The 25,206-nt window shown below is 41.6% G+C and overlaps 1 protein-coding gene across 1 annotated transcript in view; it reads right to left on the bottom strand.

Moving 5' to 3' along the window:
• Oseg6 (intraflagellar transport protein Oseg6) overlaps positions 1-25,206 on the bottom strand; it is a 198,657-nt gene that overhangs the window by 160,983 nt on the left and 12,468 nt on the right. Inside the window, exons 2-4 of the mRNA XM_080266921.1 lie at positions 24,241-24,395; positions 7,746-7,840; positions 205-334 (exon numbers count right to left, since the gene is read on the bottom strand). Coding sequence (XP_080123047.1) covers positions 205-334; positions 7,746-7,840; positions 24,241-24,395 — 380 coding nt within the window. The remainder of the gene's footprint in view (positions 1-204; positions 335-7,745; positions 7,841-24,240; positions 24,396-25,206) is intronic.

Below are 25,206 nucleotides of genomic sequence, written 5' to 3'. Positions count from 1 at the left end.
AGGTGATTTGTTTGTGGCCACCCCTTACAGGATTAAGGTGTCTGGCAATAGATAGATAAATAGATTATTTGAGTCTTGTGAGGGGATAAATTTGCGAACTTCCAGTATTTGGCTCCTTCATTTTCCATGGAAAACAAAAATTAATGACAAGATAGCTCATGAAATGAACAATGCACACTGCCCTACTGAAGTAAACTATTGTACCTGGATGTCTGGTGGTTGTAGATCATGAGATTGCCCTTTGCCGTGCCCACAGCCAGTAGCGGTGCAGTACGGGACCATGCCAGGAAAGTTAGGTTGTCACGCAGTCCTGAATCCAAGTGCTGTACCCTACCTATAAAAAATAATAATAAAGGAGGCCCACATTTTATGAACATGTTACATTGATGAAAAATCATTTGCTAGGCGATATTTTTTTGTTTGAACCCATTAAAACATGAGGTAAATGGAGCCTGGTTCCAAGACCCCAATTTTTCCCTCATCCACTCATATTAACCCCTTTTTTTCTCAATCTGCAACATGCAAGCATGTTGGAGCTTTTAAAAATGAAATGAAAAAATAATATATATATATATATATATATATATATATATATGTTTCCATCCTTCTTTCTTGCATCCTCTTCTGTCTTTCTTTCCTTCATTCTTTCCTTGTCCTTCTGCCTACGGGTGACTTTACACTCCCTCTTCTGTCTTTCTTTCCTTCATTCTTTCCTCTTCCTTCAGCCTGTGGGTGACTCTACACTGAGTGACAAGCCAAATGGTTTCCTGTACACCAGGAAAGCATTTACTATGCTGGGTGGTAACCATATACAGTAACCAGATTTTGGCGCCTGGTGGTTTTAGTGGGTAATTATTGCGCTCCAATCGGATTGAGCCGGTGAAGGTTTATTTCCAAGGGGTGGTTGGGGTTGATTGCTCATGTAATACCACTTAGGGATGAGTGAGGCTGGTCACTCTCATCTTAAATGTCAGGACCAACTGCCTAGCCCCGGGCTTCTACGCTCCTCATGGGGCAATGTAGGATTGGATGATGGATGGATGGATGGTCTCTGTATCAATATCTATATCTATCTATCTGTCTATATATATATATATATATATATATATATATATATATATATGTCTGTATCAATATCTATATCTATCTATCTGTCTCTCTCTCTCTCTCTCTCTCTCTCTCTATATATATATATGTCTGTATCAATATCTATATCTATCTATCTGTCTATATATATATATATATATATATATATATATAATATATGAGGCGTCTAGAGCCAAAGGGGCATCCCCACCAATATACTGGTTTTGAGTTAGGTAGGGGAGACAACAGGCTTAACCCTCTTCTCAGTGACAGCACTGGTTGCCATACAAGATTCGGCCTTCTGGACAGTGGTAGAGGGGCTCAAAGTCACGTGGGTTTGTCCATGCTGCCGCGCGAACAAATCAGAGCAGGCAGGCATCTAAGCCACACAGCCAAACCAATCAGCATTCTCACTCTCTGCCACTCCCCCAGAGCAGCCAATCAGCAAGCGTGTGGCCCGCCCGGTGTGACGGTGAGGATTCCTTCCCGTGTTCACTGAGGTGTATAATTATTACGTATTGGATTTTTACCCCATTTATCGTGGATTATTGGTGACAAGATGAGCTGTTGTTATTGGGGTCGAAGGGGGGGGGGTGACAAGATGAGTTCATCACATAGTTACAGTGAGGAGGTGTTGCCTATAACCTCTCGTAAGTGTCAGAAGTGTGTGGAGAAGTGGAAAAAGGTAGAAAGGAAGAGGAAAAGAGAGTGGTGAGGGGAGACAGCGGGAGGGGGCATGGCACCGAGGAGGCAGAGTTGGATGTCGTTCTCCTAGATGACGACCCCACCATTTAACCCCCCACTACCCCTCCTCAATTTACTTAAGCACTACACAACTTTTTTTTTTTTAGTGTTATTTCAATCTATTATGGTAGAGGAAAAATAATAACTGCATTGATTTCAGTTTTAGTTGTAAAAAACGTGAAATTACAGTAATAATTATTCGTTTATTAATATTAAGTGAACTGGAATCTTCAGTTAATAAAGCTTTGTACATTAATACATTCGTTGATGTTTTTTCTGCTATGTTTTTAAATCCCTACAATATGTTATTATGCCCACTTATAAATTGGGGGTTTGGTTTACTGCCTATTTTGTGGTTACGGTTATTATTGTTTTTTTTTTTTTGGCTTTACATGTAGAGCATAGGCGCTGATGATCATTTTGATGTATAAAAGGTTTGTTTATTGCCTTCTGGCTATGACGTTGCCATAAACACAACTTTAAAGCATCATAACTCAAAAGTACATTTTGGCGCCAATGCCCCTTTGGTTCTAGACGCCTCATATATATATATATATATATATATATATATATATAACTCAACCCTCAGCTGTCAAGGGTTCCGCTATAGCGTATCTCGCTATCACGCCTAAAAAATCCGTGATTGGTCGTGTGATGTCAGCGCCAGCCGAGAGCTGATTGGCCGCCCGACCGAGTCTCCGGCCCACCAAACCATTCAAATGTGCGCCCTCAGACCGTGAACAGTGATAGCAAGAACAATAACCTTTTTTATGATATGACCATGGCCAACGTACCCCCTCCCCGTCCCCCTACCATCACCCAACATAATGCTGCGGCACCTGGCAGGGAAATAAAGAAGATGAAGAACCTAAGTTATGCAGATGAACCGAAAATGTGAAACTTATAGAGAATGGTGAGACCAAGCGAAGTGTGGGGAAGAAATATAACATCAATGAATTAACTGTGAGGGGTATTTGTAAGAATCGTGATCACATCATAAAACATGCTGATTTTTAGACTATTATATATTAATATGTGGTACAAAAATGGTATCTTAGGGGTAAATATTGAGGTCATGGCACCAATTAGAATTATTACCATAAGTTCTTCAATTCGGCTATCACTGTTTCGGCTACAGCGCAACCATAGTGGGACCAATTGGGAGTGATAGCAGAGGGTTGAGTGTATATACCATCATCACCCGACCTCCTTTCCCACCCTAGGGCTGGGTGAGGAGTAGCAACATCCAGACAGTGCACATATGTACTGCCCATGTATGTACAGTATATATACCATATATACACAAATAAATAAAAATAATGGTTCAAACTAATGATGTTGGTCCATCATCATGCTACTGTAATGCAAAAGGCTAATTCTTTTATTTCATAGCCCTCCTGATGATTTATATTCAACTTAAGAATGAGTTCTTGTAGTGCCTGCATTAATGACAGTTTTTAACCTTTCCTATATAAAGTCTGCCCTTAGGTGAAAAAAAAAAAAAAAAAAAAAATCTGTCTGAGGGTAGTTAGAATAAAAAAAAATAAATAAATAATCAGAATGAAGGGATTAAAATGGCAACATAATACTGTACACATTCCCAAAGAAGTGATGACCTGATTCCCAGTACCTTTTGCTCAGAGAGTGGTATCTGGCAACTGCCACAGCCTAGTTATATTTCCTATATTGCACATTGGAAAGAGCAGTATTTAGATAAACAACTCCAAAAAGCAATATACAGTATAAGTGTTGTTATTGTGTATATCTTGCATTATGTGATAGGAAACCTAAATACAGTATACTAAAGTTGAGGCTTAGCTGTAGAAAAGAATTTGAGACACATGCCCTATCCCTCAACGGTTTCAAGGTTAAAATGCGGAGAAACTCTCATAATACTTTTTTTACATCCTAAATCAACAATACTGAAGGAAAAATGTCCATCCATCCATCCATCATCCAATCCTACATTGCCCCGTGAGGAGCGTAGGAGCCCGGGGCTAGGCAGTTGGTCCCGACATTTAAGATGAGAGTGACCAGCCTCACTCATCCCTGAGTGGCATTACATGAGCAATCAACCCCAACCATTCCTTGGATATACACCTTCACCGGCTCAATCCGATTGGAGCGCAATAATTACCCACTAAACCACCAGGCGCCAAAATTTGGTTATATGGTTACCACCCAGCGTAGTAAATGCTTTCCTGGTGCACAGGAAACCATCTGGCTTGTCACCCAATGTAGAGTCACCCACAGGCTGAAGGATGTGGAAAGAATGAAGGAAAGAAAGACAGAAGAGGGAGTGTAAAGTCACCCGTAGGCAGAAGGACAAGGAAAGAATGAAGGAAGGAAAGACACAAGAGAATGGAAGGAAAGAAGAATGGAGAGGAAAGGGCAGACACCCGAGAGCAACACTACATCGAGTGAGTGGATGGTGAGTGCCCCCACCTACCACAATAAAATAAAACTGACAGATAATGGTATTGTCGAAATCAAGAGTGCCATCAAATCAGAATAATAAACATCAAAAAATAATATTATTTTCCACATTATTATCCACATTTAATTCTCTATGAGGGAAAACCCATGAGCACTGCAAGCAAGATAGTTCACCACAATACTACAGCCTGTCAGTGCAAGCAGATTATTGTTCTTTATTTGGCAGATCTTCCAGCAAGACAGATATCCTGACAGCTTAACATCTTGAGGAGGACAGTTAACAGATAGATATGTGATACAGAGGGAGAACATAGAAAATTTGTCAAATGGGGCCCCTCATAGCACAAGACTAAGACAGGCAAATTATTGCATGTATGGATTTATTCATACCAAGTCAACAATTCACTAAAAGATCAAACTCTCCAAAATGGTTTGATGGCAATTGTGCCAGAGCAACAGCCCAAAAGTCATTAGCATATAACTCTTACTTAAAATAAAAAACACCTGAATCACTCTCCCAATTTAAAATTGCTAGAAATCATGCAAAAGCTGTATTAAATCTATCTAAATCAAACTTTCTTCAAAAGCAAGCATCAAAACTACTTAACAACCCTAATGACAACAGAATATTCTGGTCAACTCTTAATTCTTTCAATAATAACTTTAACAAGTCATCTTCCATTCCCCCACTAAAATCTTCAGATGGCAATATTACAAATGACCCACGTGGGAAAGCAGATATCTTTGCTAGTACCTTTGCAAGAAACTCTACCATAGATGATACCAGCCAGAATGTCTCAGTACTGGAACTTGATTCTCCCGAAATTGCCCCACTTAAAATACAGACAAGATTTGTAAAATCCATCCTAGACAATTTACCTACCAACAAAGCTCCAGGTCCAGATGGAATTCCGCCAATTGTTTTGAAAAAGTGTTCCCCTGAACTTGCCTCTGTCCTAGCTAAATTATTCAGACTATGCATACGTACTTCTTTATTCCCAAATTCATGGAAAGAAGCCAATATCCACCCAGTTCCGAAGAAAGGAAGTTCGTCTGACCCCTCCAATTACAGACCAATAGCTATCACATCTTCTCTTGGTAAGGTATTTGAAACTTTAATTAATAAGCATATTGTTAAACATCTTGAATCCAACAACTTAATTAATGATAGACAATACGGTTTCGCCACGAAAGATCCACCATTGACATACTCAATCTCTTAACTCATACCATCCATCAATCAACTGATCTTTTTGGAGAAACTCATGCAGTAGCTCTTGATATCTCTAAAGCTTTCGACAGAGTATGGCACCGTTCCCTGCTGTCCAAACTCCCTTGCTATGGACTAACGTCTTTTGTTCCTTTGATTTCTTCTTATCTTAGTGACAGGAAAATAAGAGTAAAAGTAGATGATGTATATTCGAATTTCCACTCAATTAACGCCGGCGTGCCACAGGGATCAGTTCTGGCGCCAACCCTATTTCTGGTTCATATTAATGATCTCTTATCTGTCACTCACAATCCCATTCACTCATATGCAGATGACTCAACACTACATAGTTCATTCACACTCAGACATCCATTTACAAAGTCTAATATCTCTACCTCTCAACTCAATACAGCCATCTCCATAAATCAAGATCTATCTACAATCAGTGAATGGGGACAAAACAACCTTGTCTCTTTTAATGCTAGTAAAACTAAATATATACAGTTTACTAATAGACAGATATTGCCAGATTCGTACATTACCTTCAGTGCTACTAATATTCCCATCTCCAAAAGTATTGAAATTCTTGGTGTCTCACTTAACAGTGCCCTCAGCTGGACCTCTCATGTCAGATCACTTGCTAAAACCGCCTCAAAGAAACTTGGATTATTGTACAGAGTCCGTAACTTCTTCGCCGATGAGCAGTTAGCTATAGTTTATAAGAGTCATGTGCGCTCTCAGCTTGAATATTGCTCACCCTTGTGGAATGGTTGTGGAGAGGTTGCATTAAGACAACTAGACAAAATTCAAAATAAAGCTGTTAGAATCATTAACAACCCTGCCATTACATATAAACTACCTCCCCTGCAAGTAAGAAGGAATGTTGCCTCCCTTGCATTATTTTACAGATATTTTTTTGGCAAATGCTCAGACGAAGTTGCGTCCATGGTGCCACCTCTCCATGCCTTCCCTCGTGCTACACGGGCATCTGGTAGCGCTCATGACTGGAATGTCACTCAACCACATTGCAGAACTTCTGCCTATCAGAATTCTTTCATTCCCCGAACTGCATCTCTCTGGAACTCGCTTCCCCAGAGTTGTTTTCCTCCAAATTTCAACCTACAACTGTTCAAGTCTAATTCTTACAGATATTTTATGAACAGAGGACACCAGTAATCTGGTGTATGGATTTTTTTTTTTTCTCCATTTGTTTTTCCTTCCTCCGTTCTGTTATTTAAAAAAAAAAAAAAAAAAATGTGCCAAGAACAACCCAAAACCAACTGTAGTGATATCAAGAAGCAACTTAATCTGCCAGAATTCAGTTAAGTTAGTGACACCAGTGTAATTATTGGGGAAAAATTGGTCATTATTCATCATCATCATCATCATTCACAGGATGAAAATCCAACATACAGTATAATAAAATATGTAGGACAGTTTCATGAAAGAACTAAAGAGAGAGAGGGTAACAGTCAAAAGCAAGAGTGAGATAATGAAGAGAACTAAAGATGAAAAGAATTGTATAAAGCGGGGGGGATCACGAAAAAGGCCGAGACACACCCACTCCCATCCATGGCGTGGTAATGACTGACGGAAGGCCTGACAAGCAGTGTAGCCAAAGGAAAAATGATAGAAATCTGCTAGATTAGTCTCAATTGTGGTAAAGATCCAACAGACTGAGGGAAATTAACAAAAAAAAAGATAGACAAGCCCATAAAAAAACGCCAGATAAATGTAAGAATTTAAATTTTTATCAGCTAGATTACTTTTAAAATCTCTAAACATAGCGGGAAAATTGCTTCATTGGTAACACTGCTGGCATGAGTCGTGACGAAAAATGGGCCAAATGTCATCCTTTATTTAATTACTGATTATCTATAAAAAAAAGGAGAGAGAGAGAGAGAGAGACTAAACTAATATTTCTACAAGATTTGTTTTTTTACATCATAAATAATGTTTGCTGGGCAGGCAAAGACTGTTTCTGTCTCCTAATTCCCAATCAAGTCAACGTTGCCAGACCCAGGGAGTTTTGTCTGAAACTTAAAGAGTGCGAGTCATCACTTGTTCAAGCAATCATAAATCACACTGTGTCAAATTACTGAAACTGAGCATGAAATAAAAAATTATTGGTATGGCTGAATAAATAGAAATCTTGTCTTCATTTTATACTCTAACTAAAGACAATTGCTATAATTTCAAATGCCTAAATATCTCTTCTAAACATCAGTATGAAATATGCCTACATTGCTCCTAGCGAAAATAAGTTCACCTGAATTGGCATCCCACACATGAACAAGAGGGGATCTCTCATTGATGATGGAGAGGAGAGCACCATCTTTATCCCATCCAAATCCTGAACACACTCTGTAAGTAAAAAAGGGAAAATAAATACCGAGTTACAGCTCATGAGAAGTTCTTTCAGTCAGGGGTCTATACTGTATATGGTACAGCATTTCTGTTGTACATTCACTGACTTCACTTCTCTCAAAGATCATCACTTTACTCTTCCCTACATTCACCTTTAGATTCCATTTCTTACACACCCTCCCATGGGGAGGAAATAGAGAATGTGAGTGCATTAATGTCCTTGGGTAGTGTGAAGAGTATGGATGGAAGCTTAGAGGGTGAAGTGCTTGAAAGGGTGCAGCAAGGAAGAAAGGTTGCTGGTCCCTTGAAAACAGTGATAAGAAACAAGGAAGTGAGCATGGAAGTGAAAAAGCTACTACATGACAGTATTGTGATACAAACTCTAAAGTATGGAAGTGAAGCTTGGACGTTGTTGGAGGGACACAAGTCAAGAATGAGAGCAGTGGAAATTAGTTATTTGAGAGAAGCATGTGGAGTCACATGGACAGACAGGCTGACAAATGAGGAAGTGAAGGAGCGTTGTGGTGTGGATGTGGATATGATAAGAAGCATTAGGAGAAACACACTGGCCATGTGGAGAGGATGGAGAGTGATAGATTGATGAGGAGAGTGTATGTGAGCGAGGTGGAGTGGGGGAGAGGGAGGGGGAGGCCAAGGATGAGATGGAGGGATAGAGTGGAGAGGTATATGAGAGAGGGGTGTGTGAGCTGGGAGCAGGGCAGTGAAACGGCAGGGGACAGAGCAACATGGATGTGATTAGTTTGTGACCACCCCTTAAGGAATTAAGGCCTCTGACAATAGATAGATAGATAGATAGATAGATAGAACAGACAGATTTCTTTTGTTACTATTGATACCTTGCAAACTCACTCTCAAACACTGCCATTAGGATGTGGCTACTGCTGGGGAATATTCATGTTCCAAGTAGCTGCTTGATATTATACTTACTTTCATGCAGTCTAACTCTTTACTCATCTGCAGGTGAAAGTGAAGGTGCTAGAGGGTGACACCTTCATATGGTGGCACTGAAATGGTGCTCAGTAATACAAACATCCCTGAACACTCTCCCCATTCCTCACAAAGAGGATAGGTTTTAAGAGAATGGTATCTTCAGCTTGCAGTCCACTAGGTTCAATCCAGCTGAACCTAAGGCCACAACAACAACAGGAGAGAAATGTACCCACTGATGTAAAAAATATATGTTGGTTATTAGAATAGATGATGTAATGGGTTGTTTTTTGAGTGCCAGGATGCCTGCAGAAGAATATGTACCAGCAAAGGAAATATTGAACTGGTAAATCATTTCTTAAGCACACAGTGAAGCATAAATACACAGATAAGTAATGAATACTGAAAGAAAACTGATTATGTCCTGAGAGATGCTTCGGTTTGTCATAAATACGAGAAAAGCTAACAGTACTGAGGTTTGTCTGATCACAAGATCATCGGTGATACTAAGAGGAGCAAGAAAGAGAGGTGACAGGCAAGAATGAAGGAATAAAAGTGGAGATCAGAAATCAAAGCAGCAGCAAACAAATATGAGCAACTGACAGAGGAGGAGTTAGGGTCAATGAACTGAGAATGGATAAAGTGAAAATATTTAGTACACATACCAATATAAAAGGCTGACTGGTTAGTAGTACAGTCCTGTAATAAAGGCATGTGTGGCATTGCAAAGGTACTCACTACTGAGAAAGGAATGGCAGGTTAAAGGGGCAAAAGATAAAAAAAGACAGGGGTGGATGCATGCAAGGAACTTAGAAATAACATGGGCCTATGATGACAGGAACAGTTGCATGAAAAGATCAGGCAAGAGGAAAAATCTATCTATCTATCTATTGCCAGACACCTCAATCCCGTACGGGGTGGCCACAAACAAATCGTCTCCATGTCACCCTGTCCCCCACCATTTCACTGCACTGCTCCCAACTCACACCCCCATTCTCTCATATACCTCTTCACTCTATCGCTCCATCTCATCCTCGGCCTCCCCCTCCCTCTCCCCCCCTCCACCTCACTCACGTACACTCTCCTCGTCAGTCTCTCACCCTTCATCCTCTCCACATGGCCAAACCACCTCAATGTGTTCCTCCTAACACTTCCTATCACATCCACATCCACACCACAATGCTCCTTTATATCCTCATTTGTCAGCCTGTCTCTCCATGTCACTCCACAGGCTCCTCTTAAATAACTCATTTCCACTGCTCTCACTCTTCACTTGTGTCCTTCCAACAACATCCAAGCTTCACTTCCATACATTAGAGTTGGTATCACAATACTGTCCTGTAGTAACTTTTTCACTTCCATGCTCACTTCCCTGTTTCTTATCACTGCTTTCAAGGAACCAGCAATCTTTCTTCCTTGTTGTACCCTTTCAAGCACTTCACCCTCCAAACTTCCATCCTTACTCATCACATTACCCAAGTACTTAAATGTACTCACATTTTCCATTTCCTCACCATTCAACCTCACTGTACATTCACTGACTTCCTCTCTCTCAAAGACCATCACTTTACTCTTCCCTACATTCACCTTTAGATTCCATTTCTTACACACTCTCCCAGACTCATCCACCAAACCTTGCAGCTTCCCTTCATCTTCACTTAAGAACACAGTATCATCTGCAAACAACAGCACAGGGAATGTCCAAACATTACCCTCTCTCACTAGGGCCACTCCAACATCCACTGCCCTACCTTGTATCTCATTTATTACCCCATCCATGTACAGATTGAACAACCATGGAGACATGACACATCCCTGTTTCAACCCGACCTTCAAAGAGAAAATTTCACTCAGTTCACCATCCACACGCATTGCAGCCTTAGTACCATCATACATACTCTTCACAGCATTCAACAACTTCCCATCTACTCCATATATTCTTGATACTTTCCACAATCCTTGTCTGTCCACCCTGTCATATGCTTTCTCCAAATCCACGAAGGCCACATACAACTTCTTTCTCTTCTCTAGAAACTTTTCCACTAAAGACCTAAGAATGAATATCTGATCTACACAACCTCTTCCCTTCCTAAAGCCTCCCTGTTCTTCTCCAACTAATTTCTCTGTTATTTCCCTAACGCTGCCAATAAGTATCCTACCATACACTTTTCCTATTATACTAAGAAGACAAATGCCCCTGTGGTTACCTCACACTTCTTTTTCCCCTTTTCCTTTGTACAAAGGAGATATTATACCTGACCTCTAATCCTCCGGGACTCTACCTTCCTCCCAGACCAATCTGCACATCTTCAACATCCATTCTACTACTATCTCTCCCCCATGCTTCAGCATTGCACCACACTCCATCAATTCCTGGGGCTTTCCTCAATCTGACTTTCTTCATTGCTTCCACAACTTCTGTCCTACTGATTTCTTCCTCTCTTCTCACCTCCCTGCTCCCAGCCATTCCCCAGCCACTTATACTCGCATTACTTCCATTCTCTATGTTCAACAATTCCTTAAAGTGTTCTCTCCATCTGCTCACTTTTTCTGCCTTCTCCACTAGTAATCTACCATTCTTATCTTTCACTCACCTACTAACTTCACTGCCACCCTGTCTTACTCTCTTCACCTCTTTCCAGAACATTTTCTTACAGTCCCTCCGCTTTACACTCAAATTCCTTCCAAATTCCTCACACACTCTCTTCTTACTCTCTCTAACTAATCTTTTCACCTCTCTCTTCCTTTCTATATATAACTCTCTCTTCTGCCTCTCAACTTCATCTATGCCCCTATTTCTCATCCATTCTTTGTATTCTTCCTTCTTTTGTGTCACAGCCTGTCTCACCTCTTCATTCCACCATGCAGTTCCTTGCACCCCTTTCCGTCTTCTCTTCACCCCACACACCACATCACATGCCATACATGTTTCTTCTGTGAATATCCTGCACACACCTGCCACGTCCCCCATCTGCTCCAATTCATATTTATCCAATCGTTCCTCCACTTCTCTCTTATATTATGCCTTTTTCTCATCCTCTTGTAACCTTTCCACTCTCCTTGCAACTACTCCTTCCTCCCGTCCTTCCCTTCTTCTATTTCTCCATCTTACTTGGATCTTGACTCTGGCCACCACCAAGTAGTGGTCAGAAAGTCCACTCCCCCAACCTCTATAAGCTCTTGCATCCATTACACATCCCCACATCCTTTCATCCACACAGACATAATCAATCATTGCTTTCCTTTCATTCAGTTCACCACCCACCCTTCTCATCACTTGCCATGTATACCTGTGGATCACTTTGTACCTGAAGACGGTATTGGCTATCACCAACCCCCTCCTGGCACAAATGTCCACTAACACACTGCCATTCTCATCTATCTCAGCAGGCACACCCCACTCACCAACTATTCCATCCACCTTCACATTCACTACTTTACCATTCATATCACCAGTCAAAAACACTCTCTCATTCCTTCCAAACTTCTCCATGCACACTTCCACATTTGTCCAGAAGAAAAGCAAATGTCCATTTCTGGGAGGTGCTAAAGTGTTGGGAGGCTGCGGAAAAAGTAAGAAAATGTAAGGGAAGATAACAGATGTGAAATGAAAACCAGAAACACTCTGAAAACTGAGTAATGGGAATGCCAACTACAGAGTGGTAGAAAACAGAGCCAGGGTGGGTGGTGCAAAACAAAGGATTCTGGCACTCCAGAATATGTCAACTGCAGATGCAAAGAATGTTGTGCAAAAGATGAAGAATGTAAAGGCAACTGATGTTAATGAGATGCAGTAAATGCAGATACAATAAAACAGGGTTGAAAGATTGCAATAAACTGCTTGTGGGAAATAGGGTCAATGAATAAGGAATGGATGAACCGAAAATTTTTAGTAAACATACCAATAAATAGAGTGAATGGTTAGATGTACTGTAATAAAGGTATATGTGTTAAATGAAAGTACTGTAACATGAGTATAAATGGCTGGGAATGGCTGGGAGAAGGAAGAAGAAGAGAAGGAAGAAAGAGATCAGTACAATGGAAGTAGTGGAAGCAATGAAGAAAGTCAAAATGGGGAAAGCCCCAGGAATTGATGGGGTGTGTAGTGAAATGCAGAAGCATGGGGAGAGATAATAGTTGAATGGATATGGACGATATGCAGATTGGCCTGGGAGGAAGGTGGATTCCCGGAGGATTGGAAGTCAGCTATAATTATTACCTTGTACAAAGGAAAAGGGACAAAAGAAGTGTGTGGTAATCATAGGGGCATTTGTCATCTTATTGTAACAGATAAAGTACATGGTAAGATATTTACTGACAGAGTTAAGGAAATAACAGAGGAATTAGTTGGAGAAGAACAAGAAGGTTTCAGGAAGGGAAGAGGTTGTGTAGATCAGATATTCATCCTAACGGTGTTTAGTGGAAAAGGTTGAAGAAAAGGGAAAGAGGATGTATGCTGTCTTCATGAATTTGGAGAACACATATGACTGGATAGACAGGGAATGTGGAAAATATTAAAAATACATGGAATAAATGGGGAGCTGATGATTACCATGAAGAGTATGTATGAGAGTGCTAAGGCTGCAGTTCATGTGGATGGTGAACTAAGTGAATTTTTCTATATGAATGTTGGATTGAAACAGGGATATGTCATGTCTCCATGACTATTCAATTTGTATTTGGATGGAGATATAAAAGAGACACAAGTAAGGGCAATGGATGCTTGAGAGGCCTTAATGAGAGAAGGAGGCATTTGGAAACTTCCTGTTATGTTGTCTCCAGATGATACTGTATTGTTAATTGATGACGAAGGGGAACAGCAAAGCCTGATGAGTCAGTCTGGGAGAGTTTGTAAGAAACAGAATCTAAAGGCAAATGTACGAAAGAGTAAAGTTGTGGTCTTTGAGGGAAATGAAGTTGTTGAATACATAGTGAGGCTGGACAGTGTGGAGATTGAAAAATGTGAGTGCATCTCAGTACTCGAGTAGTGCGATAAGTATGGATGGAAGTATAGAGGATAAAGTGCTTGAAAGGGTATGACAGGGAAGAAAGGTTGCTGGTTCTTTGAAAGCAGTCACAAGAAACTGGGAAGTGAGCATGGAAACAAAAAAGGCACTGCATGATGGTATTGTGATACTGTATCAGCGTTAATGTATGGAAGCAAAGCTTGAACCTTGTTCGAAGGACTCCAGTCAAGAGTGACAGCAGTGGAAATGAGCTACTGAGAAAAGCATGTGAAGTTACATGAAGAGACAGACTGACACATAATGTGGCAAAGGAGCACTGTGGTGTGGATGTGGATGTAACATAAAGCTTTACGATAAAATGATACACTGAGGTGGTTTGGCTATGTGAAGAGGATGGAAAGTGACAGACTAACGAGGAGAGTGTACGAGAGTGAGATGGAGGTGGGGAGAGGGAGGAGGAGACCAAAGATAAGAAGGAGGGATGGAATGGAGAAATATATGAGAGAGAGGAGTGTAAACTGGGGGGAGGGCATCAAAATGGAAGGGAAACGGTGACAAAGAAGTGATCTGTTTGTGGCCACCCCTTATGGAATTAACGCCTCTGGCTACATACAGATAAACTGACAGAGAGAAGGACTGCCAAAATCCCTGGATAAGTGGAGTCAGTGGTGTGTAAGAAAGATGTGATTATAATTCTGTACAGAAGTAAAGGTGATCAAAGGAAGTGCAAAATTTATTCTGGACGAAGTATGTTGAGTACTGCTTGTAGGGTACAAGTAGAAAAGCGATAGACAAGGTAAGATAGGTGTCATAACATCTGATGACTGATGACCAAGGTGGCTTCTGGACTGGTGTAAGATGTGTGGATCAATTATTTGCAGTAAGCAGATGGTGGAGAGCATATACAATGGGCTGTAAGCTATTTATGGATTTCAAGAAAGCATATGACAGAGTGAACAAATGGGAACTGAGGAAGATATGCCACAATATACTACAGGATACAGTACGTAAGTTTCGTTCATTACGTTTAGTTTATAAAAGCTCCAACATGCTTGCATGTGTCAGCCTTGGTAACCTAATGGCAGCTCTCCATGCTGCTTGATCTCTGGCAGCCTCCCTATATGTGGAAAAAACATTGTTGAATGCTGTAGAGCATTTTTATAATGGCAGAAAGCTAGAGTATGAGTAGTTGGATATCTGGTGGAGAGGTTTTGCATTATTACTTGACCATGACATGGTAGGTGGGGGCACCCATTATCCACCCACTTAGTGTAGTGGTACTCTGTTTTTAGGGTAGCTCTACTTTGAATGGCAAGCCAAATGACTTCCTATAAACCTGGAAAGCATTTACAACACTGGGTGGTAACCTTATAACCAACCAACATGTTCCCTACATGACAACAAGTGGGTTGGCGGAGGGTTAGTGCCCCTCCCTGGAAAACCACTACGGTAACTAAAAATACGAACAAGAAGCTGCAGACCAGGACTGACCAAAAGGTGATGACTAAGGACCAAACAATGGACATGGTAGGGATAGCTACATGGAATGTAAGGGGTGCGAATGGTGAGATGAAAGAAAGAGAGATTGTCCAGGTGCTTGAGGGTGCGAAAGTGGATGTATGTGGATTAACTGAAACTAAATGGTGAGGTGAGGGCGTGTGAGAATGGAATCATGGACGGCATATATGTGTGGGAGTAGGTGAGAATGAGAGGGCAAAAGAAGGAGTGTGTATTGTTGGGAGTAACAGATGGAAGGAGAATATAAGAGAGTATGGATCAGTTGGCTCAAGGATTGTGTGGGTAAGATCGAAAGTTGGACTACAAATGTGGGCAATTGTGTGCGTGTATGCGCAAACGCAAGATCATGCAAGCAGAGTGAGAGAAGAGTTCTGGACAAATGTGAAAGCATGCATGGAATATTTTGGAAGGAATGAGATGGTGTTTTTGATTGGAGATATGAACAGAAAAGTAGGGAATGTGAAGGTGGATGGAGTAGTTGGTGAGCGGGGTGTGCCTGCAGAGATGGATGAGAATGGCTGTGCTTTAGTGGACATTTGTGCCAAGAGGGGGTTGGTGATAGCGAATATTCTTTTCAGGCACAAAATAATCCATACGTATACGTGGGAAGTGATGGGAGGGGTGGGTGGTGAACTGAATGAATGAAGGGCAGTGATTGATTGTGTGTGAGTGTGTGTGGATGAAAGGATAAGAAGATGTGTAACGGATGCAAGAATATATAGAGGTTGGAGGAGTGGACTTTCTCATCATCAACTGGTGGTTGTCAGAATCAAAGTACAAATGAAATGGAAAAATAGAAGAAGGGAAGGACAGGAGGAAGTACTTCATACAAGGGGGGTGGAAAGGTTACAAGAGGTTGGAAAAAAAGGCAGAGTATAAGAGGGGAGTGCAGCAGCGATTAAGTAAATATGGATTGCAGTAGATGGGGGATGTGGAAAGTGCGTGCAAGATATTCACAGAAGAAATCTGTGCAGCATGTGTGGTGATGCATGGGGTGAAGAGAAGATGAAAGGGGGTGTAGGGAACACCATGGTGGACTGAAGAGATGAGACAGCCTGTGGCGCAAAAGAAGAAAGCATATAGTAAGTGGATGAAAAACAGGGGTGCGGAAGAAGTTGAGAGACGGAAGAGAGAGTTATATGTAGAGAGGAAGGGAGAGGTGAAAAGATTAGAAAGAGAGAGTAAGAAGAAAGTGGAAGAGGAATTTGGAAGGAACTTGAGTGTAAAGTGAAGGGACTAAAAGAAAATGTTCTGGAAAGAGGTAAACATAGTTAGACAGGGTGGCAAAAAAGTTAGTTGGGGAGAGAAAAATAAAAATGGTAGATTACTAGTGGAGAAGGGAAAAAATGTGAGCAGATGGAGAGAACATTTTAAAGAATTGCTGAACATGTAGAATGAAAGTAATGCAAGTATAAGTGGCTGGGGAATGGCTGGGTGACGGAGGGGTGTGAGAAGAGAGGAAGAAATCAGTAGGATGGAAGTTGTGGAAGCAATGAAGAAAGTTAAGATGGGGAAAGCCCCAGGACTTGATGGAATATATGGTGATATGCTGAAGCATGGGGGAGAGATACAGTCAAGTCGCCTATGGTGCGGACTTCTATGCCACGGTTTTCTATGACACAGTAAGGTGCCAGAACCCCCCAAAAAAATAACCACGCACATAAAATACCTATGGCACGGGGGTGCGGCAACGTTTGAAATGTGCCTCTTGCCTCAGAACCCCCAATCCTACCCCTTCCACTTTAGCACTATCGTCATCGGAGTTAGGTATGTTCAGTATTTTAAGCCCTTGAAGTCCTTTATTATTTATCGTTATGTGTTTAATTTGTGTGTAATACATGCACTGACTGATTGTTTGAATGTGTGCCTGTGTCAAGTGGGGGAAAATGGGGAAAAGTGGGGTGAAAAGGGGAACTTTAGGCGAATGTCCAGAACCAAATTCCATTTTTCCCAAAGGTTTAGATATTTTTATGGCACAGTTTTCTATGCTGCAGGCTTGGCCGAGAACCAAGTAGCCGCGCCTTAGGCGACTTAACTGTAGTAGTAGAATGGATGTGGAAGATGTGCACTTTGGCCTGGGAGGAAGGTAGAGTCCCAGATGATTTGAAGTCAGGTATAAGTATTCCCCTGTACAAAGGAAAATGGGAAAAAGAAGTGTGTGGTAATCAAGGGGCATTTGTCTTCTTAGTGAAATAGGAAAAGTATATGGTAGGATACTTATCAACAGAGTTAGGGAAATAACAGAGGAATCAGTTGGAGAAGAACAGGGTGGTTTTAGGAAGGGAAGAGGTTGTGTGGATCAGATATTCATTCTTAGATCCTTAGTGGAAAAGTTTCTAGAGAAGAGAAAGAAGTTGTACATGGCTTTCATGGATTTGAAGAAACCATATAACAGGGTGGATAGACAAGGATTGTGGAAAGTATTAAGATATATGGAGTAGATGGGAAGTTGTTCAAGGCCATGAAGGGTATGTATGAGGGTGCTAAGGCTGCAGTGTGTGTGGATAGTGACCTGAGTGAATTTTTCTATTTGAAGGTTGGACTGAAACAAGGATGTGTCATGTCCCCATGGCTGTTCAATCTGTACATGGATGGAGTAATAAAAGAGATACAAGGTAGGGCAGTGGATGTTGGAGTGGCCATAGTGAGAGTGAGCAGTGTTTGGAAACTCCCTGTACTGTTGTTTGCAGATGATACTGTGTTGTTAGGTGAAGACGAAGGGAAGCTGCAAGGCTTGGTGGATGAGTTTGGGAGAGTGTGTAAGAAACGGAATCTAAAGGTGAATGTAGGGAAGAGTAAAGTTATGGTCTGCAAGGGAAGTGAAGTCAGTGAACGTACAGTGAGGCTGGATGAGGAGGAAATGGAAAATGTGAGTGTACTTAAGTACTTGGGTAGTGTGATGAGTAAGGATGGAAGTTTAGAGGGTGAAGTGCATGAATGGGTACAACAAGGAAGAAAAGTTGCTGGTTCCTTGAAGGTAGTGATAAGAAACAGGGAAGTGAGCATGGAAGTGAAAAAGCTACTACATGACAACATTGTGGTACCAACTCTAATGTATGGAAGTGAAGCTTGGACCTGGTTGGAGGGACAGAAGTGAAGAGTGAGAGCAGTGGAAATGACTTATTTGAGAGGAGCATTTGAAGTCACATGGATAGACAGACTGGCAAATGAGGAAGTGACAGAGCGTTGTGGTGTGGATGTGGACGTGACAGAAAGCATTAGGAGAAACACACTGAGGTGGTTTGGCCATATGGAGAGGATGGAGAGTGAGAGACTGATGAGAAGAGTGTATGTGAGTGAGGGTGGAGGGGGGGAGAGGGAAGGGGAGGGCAAGAATGAGATGGAAGGATGGAGTGGAGAGGTATATGAGATAGGGGGATGTGAGCTGGGAGCACGGCAATGAAATGGCAGGGGACAGGGTGACATGGAGGCGATTTGTTTCTGGCCATCCCTTACAGGTTTAAGGCATCTGGCAATAAGTAGATATATAGTTCATGACATAAATGTATTTCATCTCTCTCTCCAGAGGAAACAGTAATTCCCTCTGGGGAATTAGCTCCTCACTGAGACCATCCAACTTCTGGTTTCCTGAATGACTCTTGCCAATGCATCTGAAGCCACACATCTGCTTATGGTTGTGCATCAAATATAGATGAGTGAAAGCATCTGGGACAAAGAGATATATGGCTTACAGTGTCTCTGAATCCAAAGTTCCTCCTAATGGATTCCATTATCACCAAGATGCAAATTTTTGCACATGCAAACACTTCATGTTTCCTCTGTGAAGAAGCAAAGGGGATGCCTATATATGTTTCCAAAAGTCCCCATGATCCTTTACCTTCCCACAACTTACTTTGTTGCTTGCTGCACATCCTAACTAGAAGTCAGCAACATCTCCATGTACTACCTTAAGCTTGATGGGATAATGGGGTAAGAGAAATTCTAAGACGGTAAAAGATCATGGAGGACGGCTGCTTTCTTTATCACAAAGTGGAAGTATTAGGTGATGGTGACCATCATCCACTCCCCTGATGTAGTGCTGCCTACCTCTTCCTTAGGTGAAACTACACTGAATGACAAGCCTATTTGTTTCCTGCACACCAGGAAGCCATTTGCGAAAGTGGGTGGTAACCATATATCCAAACAACAGGGAGATGTGGAGCCTACTATGATGCCCTGATATTCGTATCATTTACCATATCGTATCATTTATAAAGGCTCCAACATGCTCACATGCATCAGCCTTGGTTACCTAATGGTGGCTCTCCAAACTGCTCAATTTCTGGTAGCCTCCCTATTCAGTCCCTTATCCTTGAGGTCACACTCTATGACCTAGTCCCACGTCTTTTGGTGAGGAGGAGATGCAAGGGTGTGCAAGGGACAGCATGGTGGAATGATGAGGTGAAACGAGCTGTGGAACAAAGGAAGAAGGCATATGGTGAATGGTTGGCGAGTAGAGGTAGGGGAGAAGATGAGAGAGAGAAGAGAGAGGTATATGTGAGCAGGAGAAGGGAGGTTAAGAGACTGGTGAAGGAGAGTAAGAAGAAAGTGGATGAAGAGTTTGGGAGGAATCTGAGTGTGAAATGGAGGGAGAGTAAGAAATTGTTTTGGAAGGAGGTAAAGAAAGTAAGACAGTGTGAAAGGGGAAATAGTAGGGGAGTGAAAGATAGGAATAATAGATTGATGGTGGAGAAGAGAGAGAAATTGAGGAGATGGAAGGAGCACTTTGAGGATTTGTTGAATGTAGAGAGTGAAAGCAGTGTGAGTATAAGTGGTTGGGGAATGGCTGGGAGAAGAAGAGATGAGAGGAGGGAGGAAGAGATCAGTAGGTCGGAAGTATTGGAAGCGATGAAGAAGATTAAGCTGGGAAAGGCCCCAGGAATTGATGGAGTGTGTGGTGAAATGCTTAGCTATGGGGGTGAGATTGTTGTGGAGTGGATATGGAAGTTGTGTAGATTGGCTTGGGAAGAGGGAAGGGTTCCAGAGGACTAGAAATCAGGTATAATGGTTCCTCTGTACAAAGGAAAAGGGGAGAGAGAAGTATGTGGTAACCATAGGGGTATTTGCCTTCTTAGTGTGACTGGTAAAATATATGGTAGAATACTCATTGATAGGGTTAGGCATATGACAGAGGAGCTAGTTGGAGAAGAACAAGGGGGATTTAGGAAGGGAAAAGGGTGTGTAGATCAGATATTTGTTCTAAGATGTTTAGTGGAGAAGTATCTAGAGAAGGGAAGGAAAGTGTATGCTGCCTTCATGGACTTGGAGAAAGCTTATGACAGAATAGATAGGCAAGGTATGTGGAAGGTATTAAGAATATATGGAGTGGAGGGGAAATTGTTGAGTGCTGTGAAGAGTATGTACGAGGGAGCTAGGGCTACGGTGCGAGTGGATGGTGAGCTGAGTGAGTTCTTTGATCTCAATGTGGGACTGAAACAGGGGTGTGTGATGTCTCCATGGCTGTTTAATATGTATATGGATGGGGTTGTAAAGGAGGTGCAAGGTAGGGCAGTGGATGTGGGGGTGGCCCTAATGAATGAGGGTGAGATTTGGAAGCTTCCAGTGTTGCTGTTTGCTGATGATACAGTATTGTTGAGTGAAGATGAATGGGAGTTGCAAGGTTTGGTGAATGAATTTGGGACAGTGTGTAGGAGGAGGAAGCTGAAAGTTAATGTAAACAAAAGTAAAGTTATGGTGTTTGAGAGGAATGAAGTCACAGAGTGTGCAGTGAGGTTGGATGGTGAGGATATGGAGAATGTGAGTGCATTCAAGTACTTGGGTAGTGTGATGAGTAAGGATGGAACTTTGGGAGATGAAGTACGTGAAAGGGTACAGCAGGGAAGAAAGGTTGTTGGTACACTGAAAGCAGTGATGAGAAATAGGGAGGTGAGTATGGAAGTTAAGAAGTCACTGCATGATGGTATTGTGATCCCTACCCTGATGTATGGAAGCGAGGCGTGGACCTTGCAAGAGGGGAACAAGTCAAGAGTAAGAGCAGTGGAAATGAGTTACTTGAGAGAAGCATGTGGAGTGACATGGAGGGACAGGTTGACGAATGAAGAAGTGAAGGAACGTTGTGGGGTAGATGTGGATGTGGTTGAAAAGATTAGGAGAAATACACTGAGGTGGTTTGGACATGTGGAGAGAATGGAGAATGAAAGACTGACTAAGAGGGTGTATGTAGGTGAGGTGGAGGGAGGGAGAGGGAGGGGTAGACCGAGGATGAGGTGGAGGGATGGAGTTGAGAGGTATATGAGGGAGGGGGGGGTGAGTTGGGGGGAGGGTAGTCGAATGGTGGGTGACAGAGTGACTTGGAAGCGTTTTGTCTGCGGCCACCCTTTGCGGGATTAGGGCGTCGGGCTATAGATAGATAGATAGACTCTTGCAACCCTACCCTTGACATCCACACCTCTCACCTTCCGCACTCAACTGTCATCCTCCATTATCTCAACATGCCCAAACCATCTCACTCCACCCCTCCTCATTGCAACACCAATACATTCCAGTCTCATCCTTTCTCTCAACTCTTCAACTGCAATCCTAGCCCTTCAGACCTTCCATTCAAGGACACATTAAACATCCATCTGATCACTGTCATTCCTGTACATTTGAGCCTGTGAACAACCTCTTCCCTTACTGCTCAGATCTCACTAGTATACCATACAGCAATAAAACTTCTAATACATGCTGCATACAAAGATCCCTTAGCAAGGAGGGAGAGCCTTCTCAATGTTAGGAGAGGTAACAGCTCCCTGAACTTCCTCCAACCACTCCTTACCTTAGCTACAGAGCTAGCTCCAGAACTACCTCCAGCACATACACATAACATGTCCCCAAATCACAAAACTCCTCCACACACTCAAGAAACTTTTCAGCCAAATCACCTTTATACATCTCTCAATATTTACATGCTCTCCTCAACATAATGAACACAGGAAATCAGCAGTATTTCATTGCCTAACTCTGATACCATTACCTCTCCTATGCACCTAATTATCACATACACTGCACAAGATGGACTTACTTCCCACACCCTTGTGGCAAACTGCACATAGCCACACTCTCTCTGCTTTGACAGTACTGTCAACAGTCCTAAATATCATCAAGTTTGTTTTATCTGCATTTACCCTCAAACTCTTGTGCCCCATTCCATCTATCCACTTCCTAAATCTTTCCTCTGCATCCCTTTCATTTTCTGCAACCAACATCAAGTTATCAACATACAACATCTTCCACGGAAGTCCATTTCTGAAACCATGTGTGAGAGCTTCAGGCATCATGACAAACAATTAGGGACTCAAGAATGAATCCTGATGCATGCTGACATTCAAGGTAAATTCATCAATCAAATCTCCATTCACTCTTACCTGGGTGTGAGCACCCACATACACAGCCATAACCAATCTAACAAGCCACTCCTCGATCCCATGCCTTCTCACTGAATACTTCACCACCTCCCTTGGGATTCTGTCAAAGATCTTCTCCAAATCAACAAAGCACAGCTCATTTTTCTTTCCTCTGTATTTCTCCTGAAACTGTCAGACAATGGACATGGCATCAACAGTCTCTTTGCCTGGCATAAATGCAAACAGCATCCCGTCAATATTCACCCTTTCTTATATCTTTCAGGACTCTTTCAATTACTTTTATTATCTGGTCCAATAGTTTTATATCTCCATAATTTCCTCTTTCCATGGCATCGCTCTTCCTCTTCTACACATTTACATTTACACTCTTCTGCCAGTCATCTGGGACAACACACTTATATACAGTATAAATAACTTTATCAAATCAGTAACTAAACCCTCTCCTATGTCTCCTGAGGCCTTCAACATTTGAGCAGTCAACCCTGACACACCCAGTGCCTTTCCCAACTGCATCCTGCCTATTGCTCTGCTCACAGTCACAGCAACAATCATAGGACATGGGCCAACACTGGACAGAGAACCATAAATGCGGTATCGGCATCCATCCAGGAACATAACCTCTGCATTCTTACCTGCTTCTCACCACAGTACCACAGGAAAATATTGATTTGCTGCACATGATGGCCGTGCAGGAGTGGTTGCTAACTTGCAGGTGATGGGGATGTTCAGCAGGACAGACGAGGGTTACTGTACTGCTACTACCACAGTGTGGAATTTTTGATTATCATATGCCTCAAACAGTAGCTCTTCAGAAATATTCCCCCCAACCTCAGTGCAATGTTATAGTTGCAAATTGGATGTCTCCATCACTATCACCACCTCAGTATAAGGTAAAAATTTTGAACACTGTAAAAACTTATTCCATACTTTGTCCCTTCGATATCATAAATTCAAGATAAAACCTAGTTTCTCACAAGTGTAAGGATCTGTAACATTCTGGTCTGATGGAAATTGAATAAATGAATTCTAAATGTTCACCACAGAGTATATTATATTACTGTATTACACTGTACAGGCATACCCCGGTTTAAAGATCTAATTGGTTAGGTAAAACCCTATCGTTAAGCAGGGTATCGTACATCGGGGTACTTTTAACATGTATTTCAATGTGGACCATTTACTAGCCTTGGGTTTCCCCCAAAACCAAGTCCAAAACCACCCAGATGAGCCCAAAAACAGGTTTAAAGGCAATCAAAATGGCCTAACAGTTGTCGAGGAAGCTAACCTGAGCCAAACACTTGTAAATAACTCACCTAAACCAACAAATATAATCTGAATATCGTCAAATATAAGTCTGGAAAAAAGTCAAGCTTAGTAAACTGTACCCCAAAATGACAATGTTCACCCCACCTGTGGCTACAACACATTAACTGAAGTCTAAAAGCAGTTTATAAACAAAAATCACACAATTTTAGTCTAAAATATCATCAAAATTGATAAGAAAAATAAAAACCCATCGTTAAGCCAGGGTATCGTATCTAGGGGTATCGTATATCGAGGTATTACTGTATATATCAGTTCTCATATACTAGCTCACCCAGGCAGATGAATCTGTTCTCGAAGATTTCCATGGCGATCATAGATATTGACAACCTGATTGTATCCTGTTGTGGCTAAGAAACCACCTGATGCCTTCTGCCATGTGAAGAAAACTCCTCCTGGGCCATGAGGACTCTCCAAACTAAACACACGCTGAAAAGAACAGACTTGCTGTTACTGTACACTATTGCCTTTACTAATGGAATAGCTGCGTTAGGTGACACTGAAATAAATGGTATTGATATACAAACTAACAAAATCATCACCCCAGCCCCTGTTCCAGCCTAAAAGTTCAAATGCTGTTGGATCCAAACATAAAACAGAGAGAAGGCGCACAAATAAGAGAACTATAAAACAGTATGCCAAGTGAAATGGGCCAAACAATCATTCACATATTACCTATGCCTTCAAAAATCTGGAACCACTTCATGTGCAAAACATTTCTTTTTCCTTAGCTGGGCCTCACATATGCCAGCAGGACAGTCAGTCAGCTACAAAGCTAAAAAATAAATATATAAATAAATATATACAAAATAAATAAAAGAAAATAAAAAGTAAGGACTCATAACTCCACTCGCGCTTGTTTTTATGTTCAAATATGTTTTTCCAATAGTTTCTTTATTTGTTCAATCTTAACATTCTTTCCTACTGTGACACTTAACTGGAATGGGGACTTTGCCCCCCACACCCTCCAAGTTTATCAATAATCTCAGGCCAATTTGTGTTGGAAATATGCTAAAAGTAATTTACACTGATGAACAGGTATTATTTCAAAATTACACAAAACTAGCAGAGACTGAAGATAATATGCTAGACAAGGAATGTGGAATGTGGAAAACATGAAGACTATAAAGAGTAAATGGGAAGCTGTTGAATACCATGAAGAGTATGTATGAGGGTGCTAAGAATCCAGTGTGTGTCGATAGTGAATTGGGTGAATTTTTTCATTTGAATGTTGGATTGA

This window comes from Coenobita brevimanus, chromosome 22 (assembly GCF_032717465.1).
Source record: "Coenobita brevimanus isolate Jiangsu-jjx chromosome 22, ASM3271746v2, whole genome shotgun sequence".
NCBI lineage: Eukaryota > Metazoa > Arthropoda > Malacostraca > Decapoda > Coenobitidae > Coenobita > Coenobita brevimanus.
Note: the sequence above shows the minus strand (reverse complement) of the source record. Positions and strands in the feature narration are given on the sequence as shown.